The sequence below is a fragment of the Lutjanus erythropterus genome, chromosome 13 (assembly GCF_056507025.1).
Source record: "Lutjanus erythropterus isolate fLutEry1 chromosome 13, fLutEry1.hap2, whole genome shotgun sequence".
In the NCBI taxonomy this organism is placed as follows: domain Eukaryota; kingdom Metazoa; phylum Chordata; class Actinopteri; order Lutjaniformes; family Lutjanidae; genus Lutjanus; species Lutjanus erythropterus.
In genome coordinates this window covers 31,790,465-31,805,728 of record NC_139329.1, presented here as the reverse complement: position 1 = coordinate 31,805,728, position 15,264 = coordinate 31,790,465, and the positions used below count along the sequence as shown (strand labels likewise).

General features: G+C 37.4%; 1 protein-coding gene across 1 annotated transcript; it reads right to left on the bottom strand.

Annotated features, from left to right (window-relative positions):
* Positions 1-4,816: 4,816 nt before the first annotated feature.
* Positions 4,817-15,036, bottom strand: LOC146316873 (neuroepithelial cell-transforming gene 1 protein-like). The gene is made up of 12 exons (XM_084734593.1): positions 14,742-15,036; positions 12,136-12,202; positions 11,913-11,972; positions 10,454-10,561; positions 10,202-10,369; positions 9,864-9,926; positions 9,672-9,768; positions 9,362-9,438; positions 9,003-9,260; positions 7,568-7,738; positions 7,292-7,478; positions 4,817-5,827 (listed from the first exon to the last, which is right to left on the bottom strand). Exons 1-12 carry the CDS (start codon positions 14,885-14,887, stop codon positions 5,490-5,492), a joined length of 1,740 nt encoding a protein of 579 aa, XP_084590719.1. The 5' UTR covers positions 14,888-15,036; the 3' UTR covers positions 4,817-5,489.
* Positions 15,037-15,264: the final 228 nt, after the last annotated feature.

Genomic DNA, 15,264 nt, shown 5'->3' with positions numbered 1-15,264 from the left:
AAGCCGACTAACTCATTTTCATAACCCACAGAAATGATTCTGGAACGTTAGGAAAGATCTGAAAACATTAGAAATATATTACAATGATATGGACTTCAGAAAGGTTGAGGAATTATTGTCTGTGAACTTTCTATCCAACTTAAATGACTGATGAAATCATTTTAAGGAGAACTAGGGCTGGAAACTTTACAGTATGGTGAAACTTTTCTGTACAGGACTGAGTGAAATGAGACCTCATCAAAACCTGGTGAATATACAGTAGAAAAACTGTAAATAAACAGGTTGAACAGGCTTCACACACACATCCCCTTTGCAAGGCATTCAGGCATACACTGACATACATACAGACGTAGATTAGTTGGAACCAGGTGAAAGATAACTTTAAAAAAAAACAGGCTGGTATCACCGCTGTCCTTGTCAATCACAGGACCAATACCCCATGCAGAGATATCAGGGTGGTCAGTTACAGAGGAACCTTTTGAAGATTAGATGAGAGCAATCTGCTGCCACAAACTGAAATGAAAATGAGACGCACCCACGAGCAGATAATAAAAGCGTCCATACAGTCTGACTTGTACAAAAACATGTCTGAACAGGAACTTCTGCTGCAGAACCTGACAGGTATCAGGTGAAAAATGTTACTGTTCAACACATGAACAGAAACAAGTGGATATGTATTCTCAAAGAGAAGTTGTGGTTAAATGTGTCAGGTGATGTGCAAATCAGTCCAAAATATACAAACATCTGATATGTCATATCCTCTTTTTTTTCAGGGTATTTCAGGTTTTTTGTAATCTAGGGGACTTTACAGTCTGTGACACTTGTGGGGATTTTACAGGCTGATTCCAGTACGTTTAGACTCAATAAACACTTAAATATGACTATTTATAGAAAAATAGATTACGGACAAGGATTGGGTATCTGTGTCTTTATGATACATCACTTAGGGGATTATAAACCTTTTTTTCACTTAAAAAAGTCAAACTGCTAGAGTTATATGCAGTTATAGTTAGTTATAACTTAAATATAAATGTCCCCATTCTGGGACTAATAAAGGAATATCTCATCTTATCTTATATTTTAAATGATACAGTATTATTTAGAATTATTCATGACAGTTCAGAGAAGCCTTTGAAACTGCGTTTAGAATCAGTTAACTTAGTAAACTAACACTTGTCCCTGGTTTCTGTACTAAAATAACAACAATTTATATAACTACAAGGGGTTAAGGAGTAAATATGTAATGAAAAAAGAAACAAAGAAAGAAGACGTTAAAAAGAAACAAAGGGTTTTGGACAATTATACAACTAACACATGTTAAAGAGTGTTTGAGAGTTTGGGGTTTGTGGAGTGCTAAATATTTCCTAAAATCCCGACTTCCGCCCTGAGTCTGCGTATTGCGCATGTGCAAGAACTCTGCACTGCTTGCTAACTAGCAGCTAAAGCTCTATGGGAAGGAGGAAAAAAGTACTGGAATAAGGTAAAATGTTGCATCAAAACTACATGGAAAAAGGTGCAACTAGAACAAGGACAAATTGAATGAATGTGATAACAATACACGCGTAATTTGAGTATGTAATCCTTTATTTAGTATATTGAGCATAACGCGGCTAAGCTGCAGGCTACCTGCTTTTGTGTTTAGATGGGAACCCCAGATCCGAGCGAGATCTCGCGGGAATAAACGTTGTAAACCAAACCATGAGTTTCTGTAACCCTTACCAAATGCTTTGTATCTTCAAACCAAACCATATCTCAACCACAGTGTTAGCACATTGTAAACAATTTTTTGTAAAACGAGATCAATTAAGAAACACAGCGCGCGATTCTCGCGAGAGTTATATTGTAAATTCTACGAGCCTGCAGTCAACAGGTGTTACTTCCTGTTAAACCGGACAAACTACAACAACCAGTTACAACAGTTCCTACTAATTCTATTTTTTTTTTTTAAACTTTGAGGAATGCACGATGGCATAGTTGTATATTTATAGAGCACGAATGATAAAAAAAAAAATTCTCTTGGTAATTCAGCATATTCAAACATGGCAAAGCTACTTGGGTTAATCAAATAGTAATAAACAAGTCAGTAAACAAGCAGCTACAAAGAAGTTCGGTAGGAAATTCTGTAGAGAGGTCAGGAGAAGTTTTCTTGAAATGGTATTAAGTTTATAAACTATTACTCATCACTGTCATCTGAATTCACACTTCACAGTTTCTGCCTGATTTTTATACCTAATCTATTAATTGATCTGTTGTATTTCCCTTAAGGTTTTAAACAACAAATGCCAGATTAAAAAAATAGAACATGCATGGGATATCATTTGAGCCATAGTTAAATTCAGTCAAATGTGTAGCTGATAAAGATGGTTAAAGGTGAGGGATTAATAGACCATGTTTGCAGTAGCCATATATAGTAGTCATGAGTTAGCAGGGTAAACACAGGCATTACCAGTGATACTAATTAAAGCCCTGTTCCATTTAATGTAGCAGGGCCTTTCCAGTGAGCCAGCATGCTCAATAGCAGCATACTGTTTGACCTGAATGGAACTATACCTTAAACAGTGTCAATGGTATCACCTGTGTTTACCCAACTCTTTCATGTCAAAATGGCTCCTGTGAAAAATGTCCATTGGCGAAAAAGAAGACAGTCAAATTCTTTGAAGGTGTTGAAAATCTAAAACAGTTTTTTTTTTTTGTTGTTGTTGTTTCTTTGGGGAACCACTGAGTGACTGTCAATCAGAAAATATTAATTATGGGCAATGGCGAATGGACAGAGGAGACAAATGCCATGTGGAGTTACATGAATCTTTATAATCCTACCAAAAACTCTGGACACCAAACACTGGTAACTGAAAACTGCACTTTCAACAGTTTATTACGTCAGCAGAAAAAAATATTTTCAGGAAGCAGATTTCAGCACAGTTCTTGAGAAGTTGTCAGTTGTTGGTGGCTCACCATAAGCCATAAATACCACAGGGTCAACGGCTGACATGAGAGGCCTTTTGTAGTCAAATTAATTAATTTGGTTGGTTGTGTTTGTTCCTTCGGACACGTTAGATGGAACTTTATGACCCTGATCTTGTCCAGGAAACCTGCTCCCAGATGACTGAACTAAATGACTGAACTAGATGAATCAAACTATCCAGTGATCTCTTTTCCAGAGAACTGGTCATGCAGGAAGTCATGACCGACATCTGTCTCACTCCAGAGCAGAATTAATTCAAAAGTTACTTCCTCTTTGTGCAGTTTCATTTTTGGTTCCTCAAAGTATTCTTATTTCCTAATGAAACTGCAGTCATTTTGTTGCATGGATTATAAACACACGATGGATTTCTTCTGCATAAACAAAATAATAAAGTACATCGACTTTTCTTATCTGGAGTCCCTCATATGCCAAATGCTGATAAACACTGATTTTACAGAGAACACAACAGCAGTAAAACAGACACAACGGTGGATATTTTAGCTAAAGTTCACCTACATGTAAATCTGTCCTTGCAATATGTAAAAACAGAAGTGTTAATGCAAATCATTGTCATCCCTTTTCTTCTGTATTCAAATTCTTTCACACCAAACAAAAGCTTGATTTGAGGGCTCATATGAGAAAAAGTTTCACCAAGCAGTCACCAGCATTCGGTACTAAGTACTACAGAGAGAAGGTAGAAAATCAAACATGCTTCTGAACTGAAAAGTATTTACTAGAATAGATTTTTCAGTGGGATTTTAATGTTTCAGTACAGCATATCAAATGAAAAAAACTCAATCAAGACCTTTTGTGAGAGCTAACTGCCTTCGTAACTCCATCGTTCTCAACTGAAAATTTTACAAAACTGCTTTAGGGATGTAGGGACTGGGTTGCACCAGCAAAGAATAATTTAATCAAAGATTAGTTTTAATCAGAGTTCAGCAAAACCAGGTTTAAAATGAGCAAATCCAGATCTAAAATGTAGGAGAGTTCCATTACACAAATAAAATCTAATCTGTTTGGTAAATCCAGGTTTATTAGTGTAAACTGAATTTAATCAATATGGAGATGCTTGCTTACCCAAATTAAAACAAATACATGAATAAAAAATATTTTCTGTGCTGTGGGGAGCTAGTCAGTATATAGGATGTGGGAACAGTTAATGTTTGGCTGCTCTGTATGTTTAACAAAATGTTCCGTTGTTTGCTACCTAGCCAAAAAAGTTAAAATGATATATTGTTTGCTAGAATAGTTAGCAAAATATTACATTGTTTTCTAGCTTGCTAAACATTTAGTTAGCCTGGTCATTTTTTCTTCTCTTTTGACAAAAACTCTTGGCTTAATTAATGGATCAATATGACCAAATACCAGAAAATTGAAAATGACAGCAGCTCAGTAAGGAAATCTGATCTTAACGAGGCAGCTGTTTTAAAAGTTAAACCTTCCTAAGTGTAAGTTTAAAGTTAATGCTGGGTCACATTTTAAATTGGAGGTCAAAGTTTTGGTGGAACAGATTTAAATTTAATCTCAGTTTAAAGTAAAAACTAAACTGGCTTTAAAAAGAGGTTTAAATTTAATCTCATTTAAAGTAGGTTAGTTTAAAAAATTGGTGCCATATAATTCAATGTAAATCATGATTCATTCCAGTTTAAAAATGAATCCTTGTTTGTGCAAGTGAAAAAGATGATATTTTCCCACTTTCTTCTGTCTGAGCGTCTGTTTGCTTAACAAATATTGCGACACACTGTTGAACAGCTCTGTCAACAGGAAGTGACTCGTGGGTCAAAGTACAGACAGGGGGAGGCTGGTCTGTTGTAATCTCACAGTCAATCACACTCAGGACTCTTGTAAAAGTACAAACTAAATGTTTTATTTTTTTTTTATCTATTCACAACTTTTCACTGAATACATCTAGATTCATTCAATTTTCTTTTATCCCAGAAAGTTTTTAACTTTATCGTTTCCATGGTCAATGTTGTTGCTCACGTTCTGCTCATTATCTTCCATCTAATCTCAAAACATTTTTAGACTCATCTGTCAACAGCTTCCTGCTGAGGCAGCTGAGGTCCTCGCTGATGCTCAGCTTCTTGATCCCTTATCTTGGCACAGATAACACTTATAGTTGACAGCTGCACACATGATGCCTGTAATACAAATGCACTGACATTGTGATCACACAAAAGACTGAGAAAGGTTAAATATGTCGACACTGGAATGAACGATCAAGCTACATGAGCTACAAGTGGCATAAAGTTCTTTTAGGTAGACATTTAAAACCCTAATTCCACACACTTTAGCTGGTGTAAACAAACATGTAAGTCACACTGCCACATGTCACGTTTTTGTAAACTAATTACACTTAAAGACTAAAACGTGACATACATTTGGACGGAAATGATTGGACAGGGTTTTTCAGTGCAGCCATAAAGGCAAAAGCACAAAAATAGTGGTTGCATGAAAACGTGATCAGACAGGACACATGTTGCACACATGTGCCAGTATGAGAGGAACCCTTTGTGAAAAATGTCTACACTCCAGTCTCCTTCCTCTTTACTGAGCCTTGTAACTTCTGGTCCAGTCTGGTTTTGGAGAGTGTCTGAGGCCTGAGTTTGGGGCCAGAGGCGGGTGGACAGTTCTCGTCTGTCTCCTCCTCGTCGTGGCTGACGGTGGCTGAGATGGTGGAGGAGCGACGCTTGGCTCTGACAGCTTCTCCCTGCTGAGCTCTGGGTGGAGCCCCCTGTTGTTGGGTCATGGCAGTGCGCAGACAGTTGAGCCACTGCTGCTTGTGGTAGACGTCGTTGACGTGCAGCGTGTGGGTCTGGCCGTGGGATGGATCCAGAGAGCTCACACGAAAAACGTTCTTGGCTGCAGAGGGACACAGACAGAAAAAGAGAAACAGTCAATGGGATCTGCTAAGGCAGCAAAATCTAAAGGAAGAGGAAGACCAGATGCATTTGTTTTTCTACTGTCCTTGTCACAAGTTTCTTGGCCAACATCCAAAGTTGTCCAAAATTTAAATTCAACCATTATACTGGGGGCTAAGGATAAAGACTGTTCCCAGATTATTCTGTTAGGCAAAATATTTATATTTAAAGCTTAAGAATTAATCTGAACTTAGGTTTCCTGGGAAATACATTGCAGTTTCTTTCTGGAAAAAGATTATAGCTACAAACCATTACAAAGTAGAATATCATAATATGAAATGGGAAATGGGAATGTCCAATATACTATTAATCTAATTCCTCCTTCATCAATGGCATTATTAAAGACCACTTTTCTGCACAGCCAATTTAATTTAATGTTCCTCTAATTAAACTTTTCCTTTTAACAATGGATCAAATGACTATGGATGATATAAAAGGAGTCTCTTCTAGTCATGAACCAACACAGATTTATCATCTGATAACTCTAACTTTTTGTTTGTTCGTTTTGGTTCACTTGTTTTCAGCCATGGCATCTCTCAAACTTGTCATTGATTTTATCTTTTGTCCATACATCAAAAGGAGAAAGTCCACGGGAGTCCAATATGTCTTATGCTGAAATAGGTCTAATAATATTTGATCAAGGAGAATGAAAGAATAACCAGTACACACTTTGTCCAGATAAGGTCATGATGAATCTATGCCCAAATAAGATCAGACCCATAACATCTACGACATAAAGAAATACTAACTACAGAAAGTATGAATGTACAATATGTTAGACCACAGCTCTGCACCCTTTTCTCCTGTTCCTTGCACGGTCAGTGATATGATAACAGTTACATCTGCTCCTTTCAGAGAGACAAGACAAACATGTCTCCAACCTTAGCTGCCATAGCAACACTCAGGTTGTTCCCTTGTTGATATGCAAGGAGAAGACAGCTGCATCTGTTGTCTAGAATAAAGACAGTAAGTCTGTTAAGATTTAGTGCAGGCCTCTCAATGACTCCAAGCCTTTGGATGATACCTAATATTGGAAAATTCCCTAACAAAAATGATTATTTCACTTCTTCATAACATTAAATCATATATTAGCTGAGCAAACTAATTTATTATGAAAGCCATGCACCTAAACGTTCAAGCAGTTTCAAGCATGTTATGTAAGATCCGAGCACTTTTCAAACCTTGAAAACGCTACGTTAAAATTAAAGTGTTTTCAAGGATTTCTGGCGCCTGTATGAAGCCTGATAAACTCAGATAAACCCATCTGTCCAGTACTAAACGACAAACAAAGTCAGCAACTGGCGAGAAGCATAGTGGAACATTTAGCAGCTAAAGAGTCAGACTGCACAAAAGATCCACTGCAGGCGCTCCGCCAGCAGGTGGAGTGTGACTCAGCTCAACCCACCTTTCTCTCCATTGGTGAAGGCCCCTCTGAAGGAGCCCCCCATGCGGATCTCTCCATCCTGCAGGTCCTCCAGAGCCAGGTCCCGCACTGGGATGGGCTGTCGATACACCTGGAAGCAGCTCCTGTCGTTCCGGGTCACCGGTCGGGTCAGAACCAGGAGCTCAGAGAAGAGGAACACGTGCAGCCTCTGTGAAGTAACAGAGAGTTAAACTTGTTTGACTAAAAGACATGGATGATAATAATAGATTAGTAATAAAGAGTGATTTTAATTCTCACCGAGCCGCTCTTGTTCCGGAGCTCTCCGTGACAAAGGAGGATCTTACAGTTGTCTATTAGGGGGTCCCGCTGCTTGTCGTCCAGATACTCCAGTTTGTCTATATAATACTGACACTCAGACTCCCCTTTTCTCATGTTGATATCAGACAGAATCTCCTGGATTATTGTGATCTGGATAATTGACAAAACACAAGAATAAATACGTAATGAAACGATAATCTTATTTGTCAGGTTCAGCAGCTAACAACAGCCCTCTCAGTCCAGAAATAAGGGTCAACCTCGCACAAACTGCAGCATAAACAAACTCAACAGAGTATGAGTATCCTCACAATGTTCTGAATGAGGAATTGTATGAAGGGCAAATTTTGAAAATGTGCTTAAAAAGATCCTACCAAAAATTCCTTTTGAAGTGCTGACATTTCATGAAAAAAAGGGGATGAACCTCACAGAAATTAGAACAGAAAATCTGACAAATGTTTATTACTAAAGTCTCTACTATTAACACAAATAAAGCTTAAAGAGATCCAAGTGTTACTGTATGAGTAAACTTGTATACAAGATAACATAAACTGGCACTAATCCATTTAAATGTTGGCAATGATTAAATTATTTAAATATCACTTAAAATTAGGGATGTTCAGGATTAATCATTGATCATTTGTTAGGAAGTTAACCGATTAAAATTGTATTTATTGATATGTATGTTATCTTTTTCTCAAGAGCTCACAGGTTTTCTCATGATTTGGTTTGTTCTGCCTTGTTAGTCTAAAAATGGCTTTAATTGTTGCCCATTCGGCAACGTTTTATTTGGCTGCAGCATTTGGCAAGACAGCAGTCATTATGAGTGAGAGCCTTTTGTTTTATTATTCTGCTAGAATTGTATAAATAAAACTTAAAATGAGAACAAAACCTGCATTTTTCATCTTATTATTAATGATTAATGAATTGATTATTAACTTTTTCAACACTTGTTTAAGGAAAACGCACAAAATTTGCAACCCTACTTGAAAAAGCAGTTTTATATAACTTTCAAAATCTCTATGATGCCAAATTGGCACTAATCAACAAGATAAACATGTTGGGTTTTAAGTTAAAATTTTCATTATAAATATACTGCAAGAAAACAAACCAACTAGCTCACAGCAGTGAACCTTTTGTGTGGACATCAGACAAGAAGAGACGCATAAATCTGTTTTTTAACATGGGAAATTGTGGCATGACTGGTTTCAGTGTTTTTCCCCCCACAATATTATTATTTAAATTTTGATTTCAGCATTTTTAATACTTTCCCCCATTCAGATTCCTTAAAACTTTTGATTATATGTTTTAAATTACATATTTATGAGACAAGAACAGTTTGTGCTGCAGTTTGTGTGGGGTCATGTTGTATAATGCCTATACTACTGCTCAGGTATATGCGCTGTAGATAACGTACAGCTCTCTCCAGACTGGCCACATCTGGGTGATCAGGAGGAGTGTGTCTGAGGATCTCTCGCAGCAGCAGCGGGTATTTCACCAGACGTGACCGTGGGATGTCCAGGAAGCTCCAGAGGTCCAGTTTCCTGCTGAAGGGCGACTCCAGGCAGCGCTGCAGGAAGTCCTGCACGCGCTTGTCCTGCTTTTTCTGGTCCAGCAGCGCTTTGGCTGCGAGCTGGTTGCTGCAGTAATTTTTGTACGCGTTCAGACCCGGCAGCTGAAAAGACACAGTGACATTTACAATGTTTTTACATGCTGAAATTGATCACAACAACAAAATATATTATCTAATAATGTGTATCATGCTGACATACACACCCAGTCTATGACTATCTGTCCTATCTGAGCTACTGTTCCATCAGGGCCAGTTCCCTCCGTCAGTTTCGTCAATAATTCTGCAGACAGAAAACAAAAAACAAACAGTTAGAAACACTTGCTACTAAATAAAGACATCAATTAAAGCAGTTTAAGTGCAAGAATGGTTAGTGGGAACTTTCAGGAAATTTCATTCAAGGAATTTATTATCTCAGAATATCAAAAACAAACAAACAAAAAAAAAAACAATCAAAAGAAAAGGAAAAATGATCACTCTATGAATAAAAAAAACCTCATTACAATCAGAACTTACCTTCATGTAAAGGGATGTAGGCATCCAGGTCTCCAAATATGTGAGCTAGTTCCTCCTCTGTCATGATGGAGAGTTTTAGCATCGGATCATGGTATGCCTAAATGTAAAAATTAAGGTAGCAGTGTGAGGATGAACATGACAAGAAATGTTCTGATTCTTTGTATAATTTTAAATAAATGTCAACGTTCAAACCTTTCGTGCAAGTTGGAGGTCTTCGATGAGATCCTGCTCCCCCCTGAAGAGTTCATAAATCGCCTGGAGCGGAAACAAAAGAGGAAGTTACTAAAGTTTAAGATTGGCTGGTGAACGTCATAATATTATTGGTTAAAACTGGTTGGTTCAAGCCTACATAAGGAAACGTCATATTTACAGGAGGAAAACCTGACTGGATTTTAATATAAGAATACAAAGAAATTGTTTTTTTTTTTGGCATACACTGTTAAATAGTTGCACACAAAGTAATTTTTCCATTTCATCTCAACTTCAACATGACTGTGCTGTAAATTTTTATAAAGACTGAAGTGCAGAACCTCTTGTCTCTTGATCTCTTTGGTGGAGAATGTGCTCTTCTGATGGACGTCCAGTGTCTCTGACCACAGCGTGCTGTTTCTGCGTTTGGTGGGAGTGGGACCTGCTGGCTTGCTGCTGGCTTTAAGGGACATTCCCGGTGACTTGGTGTCGCCACGTAATGACATAGACTTGGAAAAAAAAAGTAATTTACAGTTAAACACAAATTCTCCTCATTTAAATCTCTACAGGATTCACATGAGAGTGACATGTACCTGGATGGTTTGGCCAAAGCGCCGCACTGCTCCATTCTTTGAAGGAGATATCAAGTTGACGAGGGATGAAACTTTGGCCAGCGGTCGCACACGTTTGTTACTGGGTTCCTGGGAATGAAAGAAATGCACTGTAACAGTGTAACCTAAAATAACACCATGCTGTTTAAGACAAGGCTCTCATTGTGAATAAAACTTTCTTTAACTCAAGCCTCTTTCACACGTAGTTCCTGGAAAATAACTGGGATAACGTTTCAGGCATCACTGCTGATTTTCACTACTCACACATGCAGCTACGTTCAGGAACATTTACACCTCGCAGCTTTTCACACATGACATAAGGAAAATGCTGGAACAATTTTGATAATCAGTTAATCTGTTTGAGTAATTTTCCAAGAAAAAAGTCAAAATTATCTGATTTCAGCTTATTAAATGTGAATAAATATATCTGCTTCCTTAACTCCTTCATTATAATAAACTGAATATCTTTGGGTTGTGAAATAAACAAGACATTTGAGGACGTCATCTTGGGATTTGGGAAAAACCGATTGACATTTTCACAATGTTCTGACATTTTATAGACCAAAGAACTGATCAATTAATTTGAGAAAATAGTAAACAGATAAGGAAAGGAATAATTTGTTTCAGCCCTACATTCAATACAGTAAGAAGAACAAACAAAAGAGTGTTAACCATTAAATCCTTGTGATTAGATCACTTGCTCCATGTGAAAGTGTCTCATGTCAGGCAGATGTAACCCTTTAAGTGCTTGTCCCTGCAATATTACTTGTGTCATTCACAGCTCAGCCGTACCGGCAGTTTCTCTGAGATGTTACAAGGTCTTGAGGTGGACAATCGGCAGCACAGATTTCCTTGAACATTGATCCCTGCTGCCACTGACATGTGAAATTTTCCTGAACATTCCAGGGAGAGACTGCACGTGTAAAAGGGGCTTGATTTTGTTCAACACCTGCAGTTGCAGAAAGGAGATGATATTTCTCACTTCTGTCACATGAACCGTTTATATTTGACATATAAAGCACTGTTTTTGTTCAGTGTGATTAATACTGTTAAGAACTCACTCTAAAAACCTTTAATCCACTCTCAAATATTATAGCTGACTGTTATTGAAATTTAACCTTATAGTGTCAGAAGGGGAATTTAGGTTGTTAATCTTGTATACAAAGTGTTTCCAAGCACTTTCACATAACCAAGAGACTGTGACCATGCTGAGGAACAATGTGGCTCAGATTTCCTTTCTCCATTATTATTTTGTAAGACAGACAGAGAGACACTTCTGCCAGTCTGCCAGAGACTGGGATTATCCTGAGCTCACAGCACACAAGAGCGCCCGTGTCCGTCTGTGGTGAGTACCTGAGTCATGCAGACAGATTAAAGTTTGAAGGGTGCTACACTAAACTTGCATCCAACAGACAGAACAAAGAGCTGCTCTGACTCTTACCTTGAGGTCAAAGCTGGACAGACTCACGGTGTCGTCGTCCTTCTCTTTGCGCTTTCTCTTCTGCAGCAACATGAGGATACATACTGGTTACTTTAACAGTTCTGCAGCAACATCTCTGATGTAAAAGTAATAATCAGAGCCGAAAATACTCATAACAATTTGGAATACTCTGTATTATAATATAGTATTCCATGGACTGATGGCATTTTCAACAATGACTCACTAGACTGAAGTCCCACGGAGTGCCAGGAGTGAGAAAGGTGAAGGAGCTTCCTCTCTGTAGTGGGGGTCTACAGGAAATAAGACAAGTAAACAAATGTCAGGCAAAATGAAAACAAGTTTATATTTATTCATTGCACCGTTACAGCAGAGTCAAGCTGTAACGGTGCAATGAATAAATATAATCTGCTGAGGATGTTTTTTTTTTTTGTCTTCTTGACCAAGAGGGACAGGATGTAATCATACGTGCAGAGACACTGGAGCTTAAACGTACCACAGATGCCAAGTCAAGGCATACAAACTGGGGCTGAACAATTGATCAAAATTTTATTGAAATCACAATATGAAGGTGCAATATTTGGGTGAAATAAGTGTCAAAATACCATCTTAAATTAAATATTGCCATGCTGCAGAGATGTCTTGGTCTACATATCAGATTCTGTGTACAGGTTCCTGCAAAAATCGCACCATAAACATTTTAAGTTTTTCAATGAAAATGAGAAAGATTTAAAGGTTATCATCTCCCTTAATAGTGCAAATCATATCACATTCAAATATATATATATATCAGTCAAAATAATCACAATTCGATATTTTTTGCATTCAGCCCTAATACAAACATGACTGAATTTAACTTGTATTTTCAAAAACAAAATCATTTTCTACTGTCCAAGACAGCGCATGTTTGTGTCCTACGTGCTATTTTTATTGTCCCCAGGACAATAGGACACACTTCACATCAAGCGCTGAGAGAATCATTGTCTTTATCGGAAATGCTGTTAATTTGATGGATGCCATTTGTGTGCCATTTCTGCTCCAGTCACTGTTCTGTTTCAAATCTGTCAAACGCTGTGGACGATGACTGAGGGGTGTTTATATTTAAAACCATATAAGGAGCTGCAGTGCTCTCTCCTGCTGCTGCTTCTGCAGAAAAAAAGGTCAGTTATGGTGACAAAACAGCACAGGTACAGAGAGATACACTGTCCTCTTAGTGAATGACACCCTGAGGGTGCTGTCAAGGCCAAGGTCAGCTGAAAACTCTGCTACACAACTGACTTCTTGTAATCCTGCCTTCAAGACATGTTGGAAATCACAGAATTATGAGAAAATCTCAGAAAGTGATGAATCTATAAGCCACAAGCCATTGGGATGTGATTTGTAGGGGGTAATAAGCATGTCATCATGTAAACAGAGAGATAATTATAAGCTAATAATCATGTGGGTGAAAATAAATATTACTATATTATTTCTGGCATTTTGTAATAATAAATGTCTACATTCTGGGAATGCAGCAATATATTTGAAGCCAGCACAAATATTGAGTATTCTCCTCAACCTTATCTGCAGATTGCATTTTTTGAAAGTCTGCAAGAACAAATATACTGAAGGTGCAGGTTTAACTATGCAAACATGCCTTTTTAAAGGCAAGTGAGTAAGTTTAAAGAAGATGTGTTTCTATTCCAGAGACTAACTGAAAATAAAATGCAAAATGCAATACTGAACTAATACCATATCTGCTGATGTAACTGACATGTAACTGACATCTAACTCACAATACCATTACATCTTGTGCTGAAATGATTATATGATTATTCTATCTATAAGTCAATCAAGAGGTATTTATAAAGAAACTTATCAAGCAAAAAAAAAAAAGTTAAATAAATACAAATGTTTATTATGTTATGAAACATTTAGTTTCTCTTGTGAATGTAGTTCAGTGATGAAGGAAGTATTTAGATCCTTTACTTGAGAAAAACTACTAATATTACACTGTACATACAGTATCCCATTACAAGTAAAAATCCTGTATTGAAACCTCTACTTAATTAAAAGTATGTAGGTGTAATCAGGAAAATGTACTTAAACTATTAAATGTACTTAAGCAGATATATGTGACTGTTATGCTAATATATATATATATTGATTATTATTAGTCATTCATTAATGTTAAAGCAGAATTTTACTGCTGTAGTTGGCTGAAGATGAGCTCGTTCTAAACTGTTTTGTCCAAACAATAGTCAAACCTCAAAAATATTAAAAATTATTGAAAATTTATTGAAATAATCATCAGTTTTGAGAAGCTGGAACCATGAAATGTTCTTGCACAACAAATAATATAATTATTATCAAAACAGTTAATACATTCTCTGTCTACTCGTCCCAGCTAGACTTGTACGTTGTACTTGTATGTTTCACCTGCAAAAATCTTTATTTATAAAATTACTAGTAACTAAAGCACTCAAATAAATGTAGTGGAATAAAAAGTACGATATTTCCCTCCTTGAAATATAGCAGAATGTCATGAAATCAATATGGTCAAATAAGGTACAACCTCAAACAAGTCCTTAAGTACAGTCCTTGAGTAAATGTACTTTCCAATGCTGATAAAGCATAACAAATCATGGGCACAACATCCGAAAGCATGGCTTCCGAGGCGAACTTGAACGCATCATTTGCCAGTTAGAACACCAGCCCTGACCGTCACTATTCGCTAACAGGGTAACGATAACGTTAGCTCGAAGTGTGCTAAACTCACATTAAATATCAAATAGGGCTTCGAAATAAACAATCACATATAAAGATATAATATTCTCGACATGTTTTACTTACTTCTTGGAGTTATTTCTGCGCAGTGTTTGTGGAGAGGGCTCTGCAGCGCTCATGATACTGGTGGTGGACGTCCTCGATGACATCCTACGCAGTTTATGCTTTTTATTTTCCACCGTCCCTCCACTTACTTCCTCATTTTCCTCCATTTTGCAGCAGGCTTCTTTTAAAATCAGTTATGGCGAGACGTAGTGAAGGGTAAGCGAACAAACGACAAAGTACAGACGGATGAAAACTGGCCTGATGTGTACAAAGAAAGCAGAAGATCGATGACAACAGAACACACACACACACACACACACACCACGGCGGAAGTTTGAATATGGCGGACTCTTGGAAATGGACCAATCAGGAGAGGTCTCAGAGCTCTGCTGCTAGGATACCCTGAAGTGGGAGGGGCCAGGGAGACTTAAAAAAGTAAAAGACCTTGAATGCAGCCTGATCATGTTTCTTTTTTGCAAAACAAGAAAACTATAAAATATATGATTTATAAATACAATCTGTGTTATCAGAGAATTAAACAATA

Coding starts and splice junctions, on each gene's coding strand:
- LOC146316873 (XM_084734593.1), bottom strand. CDS start 14,887: ATGGAGGAAAATGAGGAAGTAAGTGGAGGGACGGTGGAAAATAAAAAG. Junction 12,203..14,741: donor CGCAGAAATAACTCCAAGAA/GTAAGTAAAACA, acceptor TATTTCCTGTAG/ACCCCCACTACAGAGAGGAA. Junction 11,973..12,135: donor CTCCGTGGGACTTCAGTCTA/GTGAGTCATTGT, acceptor ATGTTGCTGCAG/AAGAGAAAGCGCAAAGAGAA.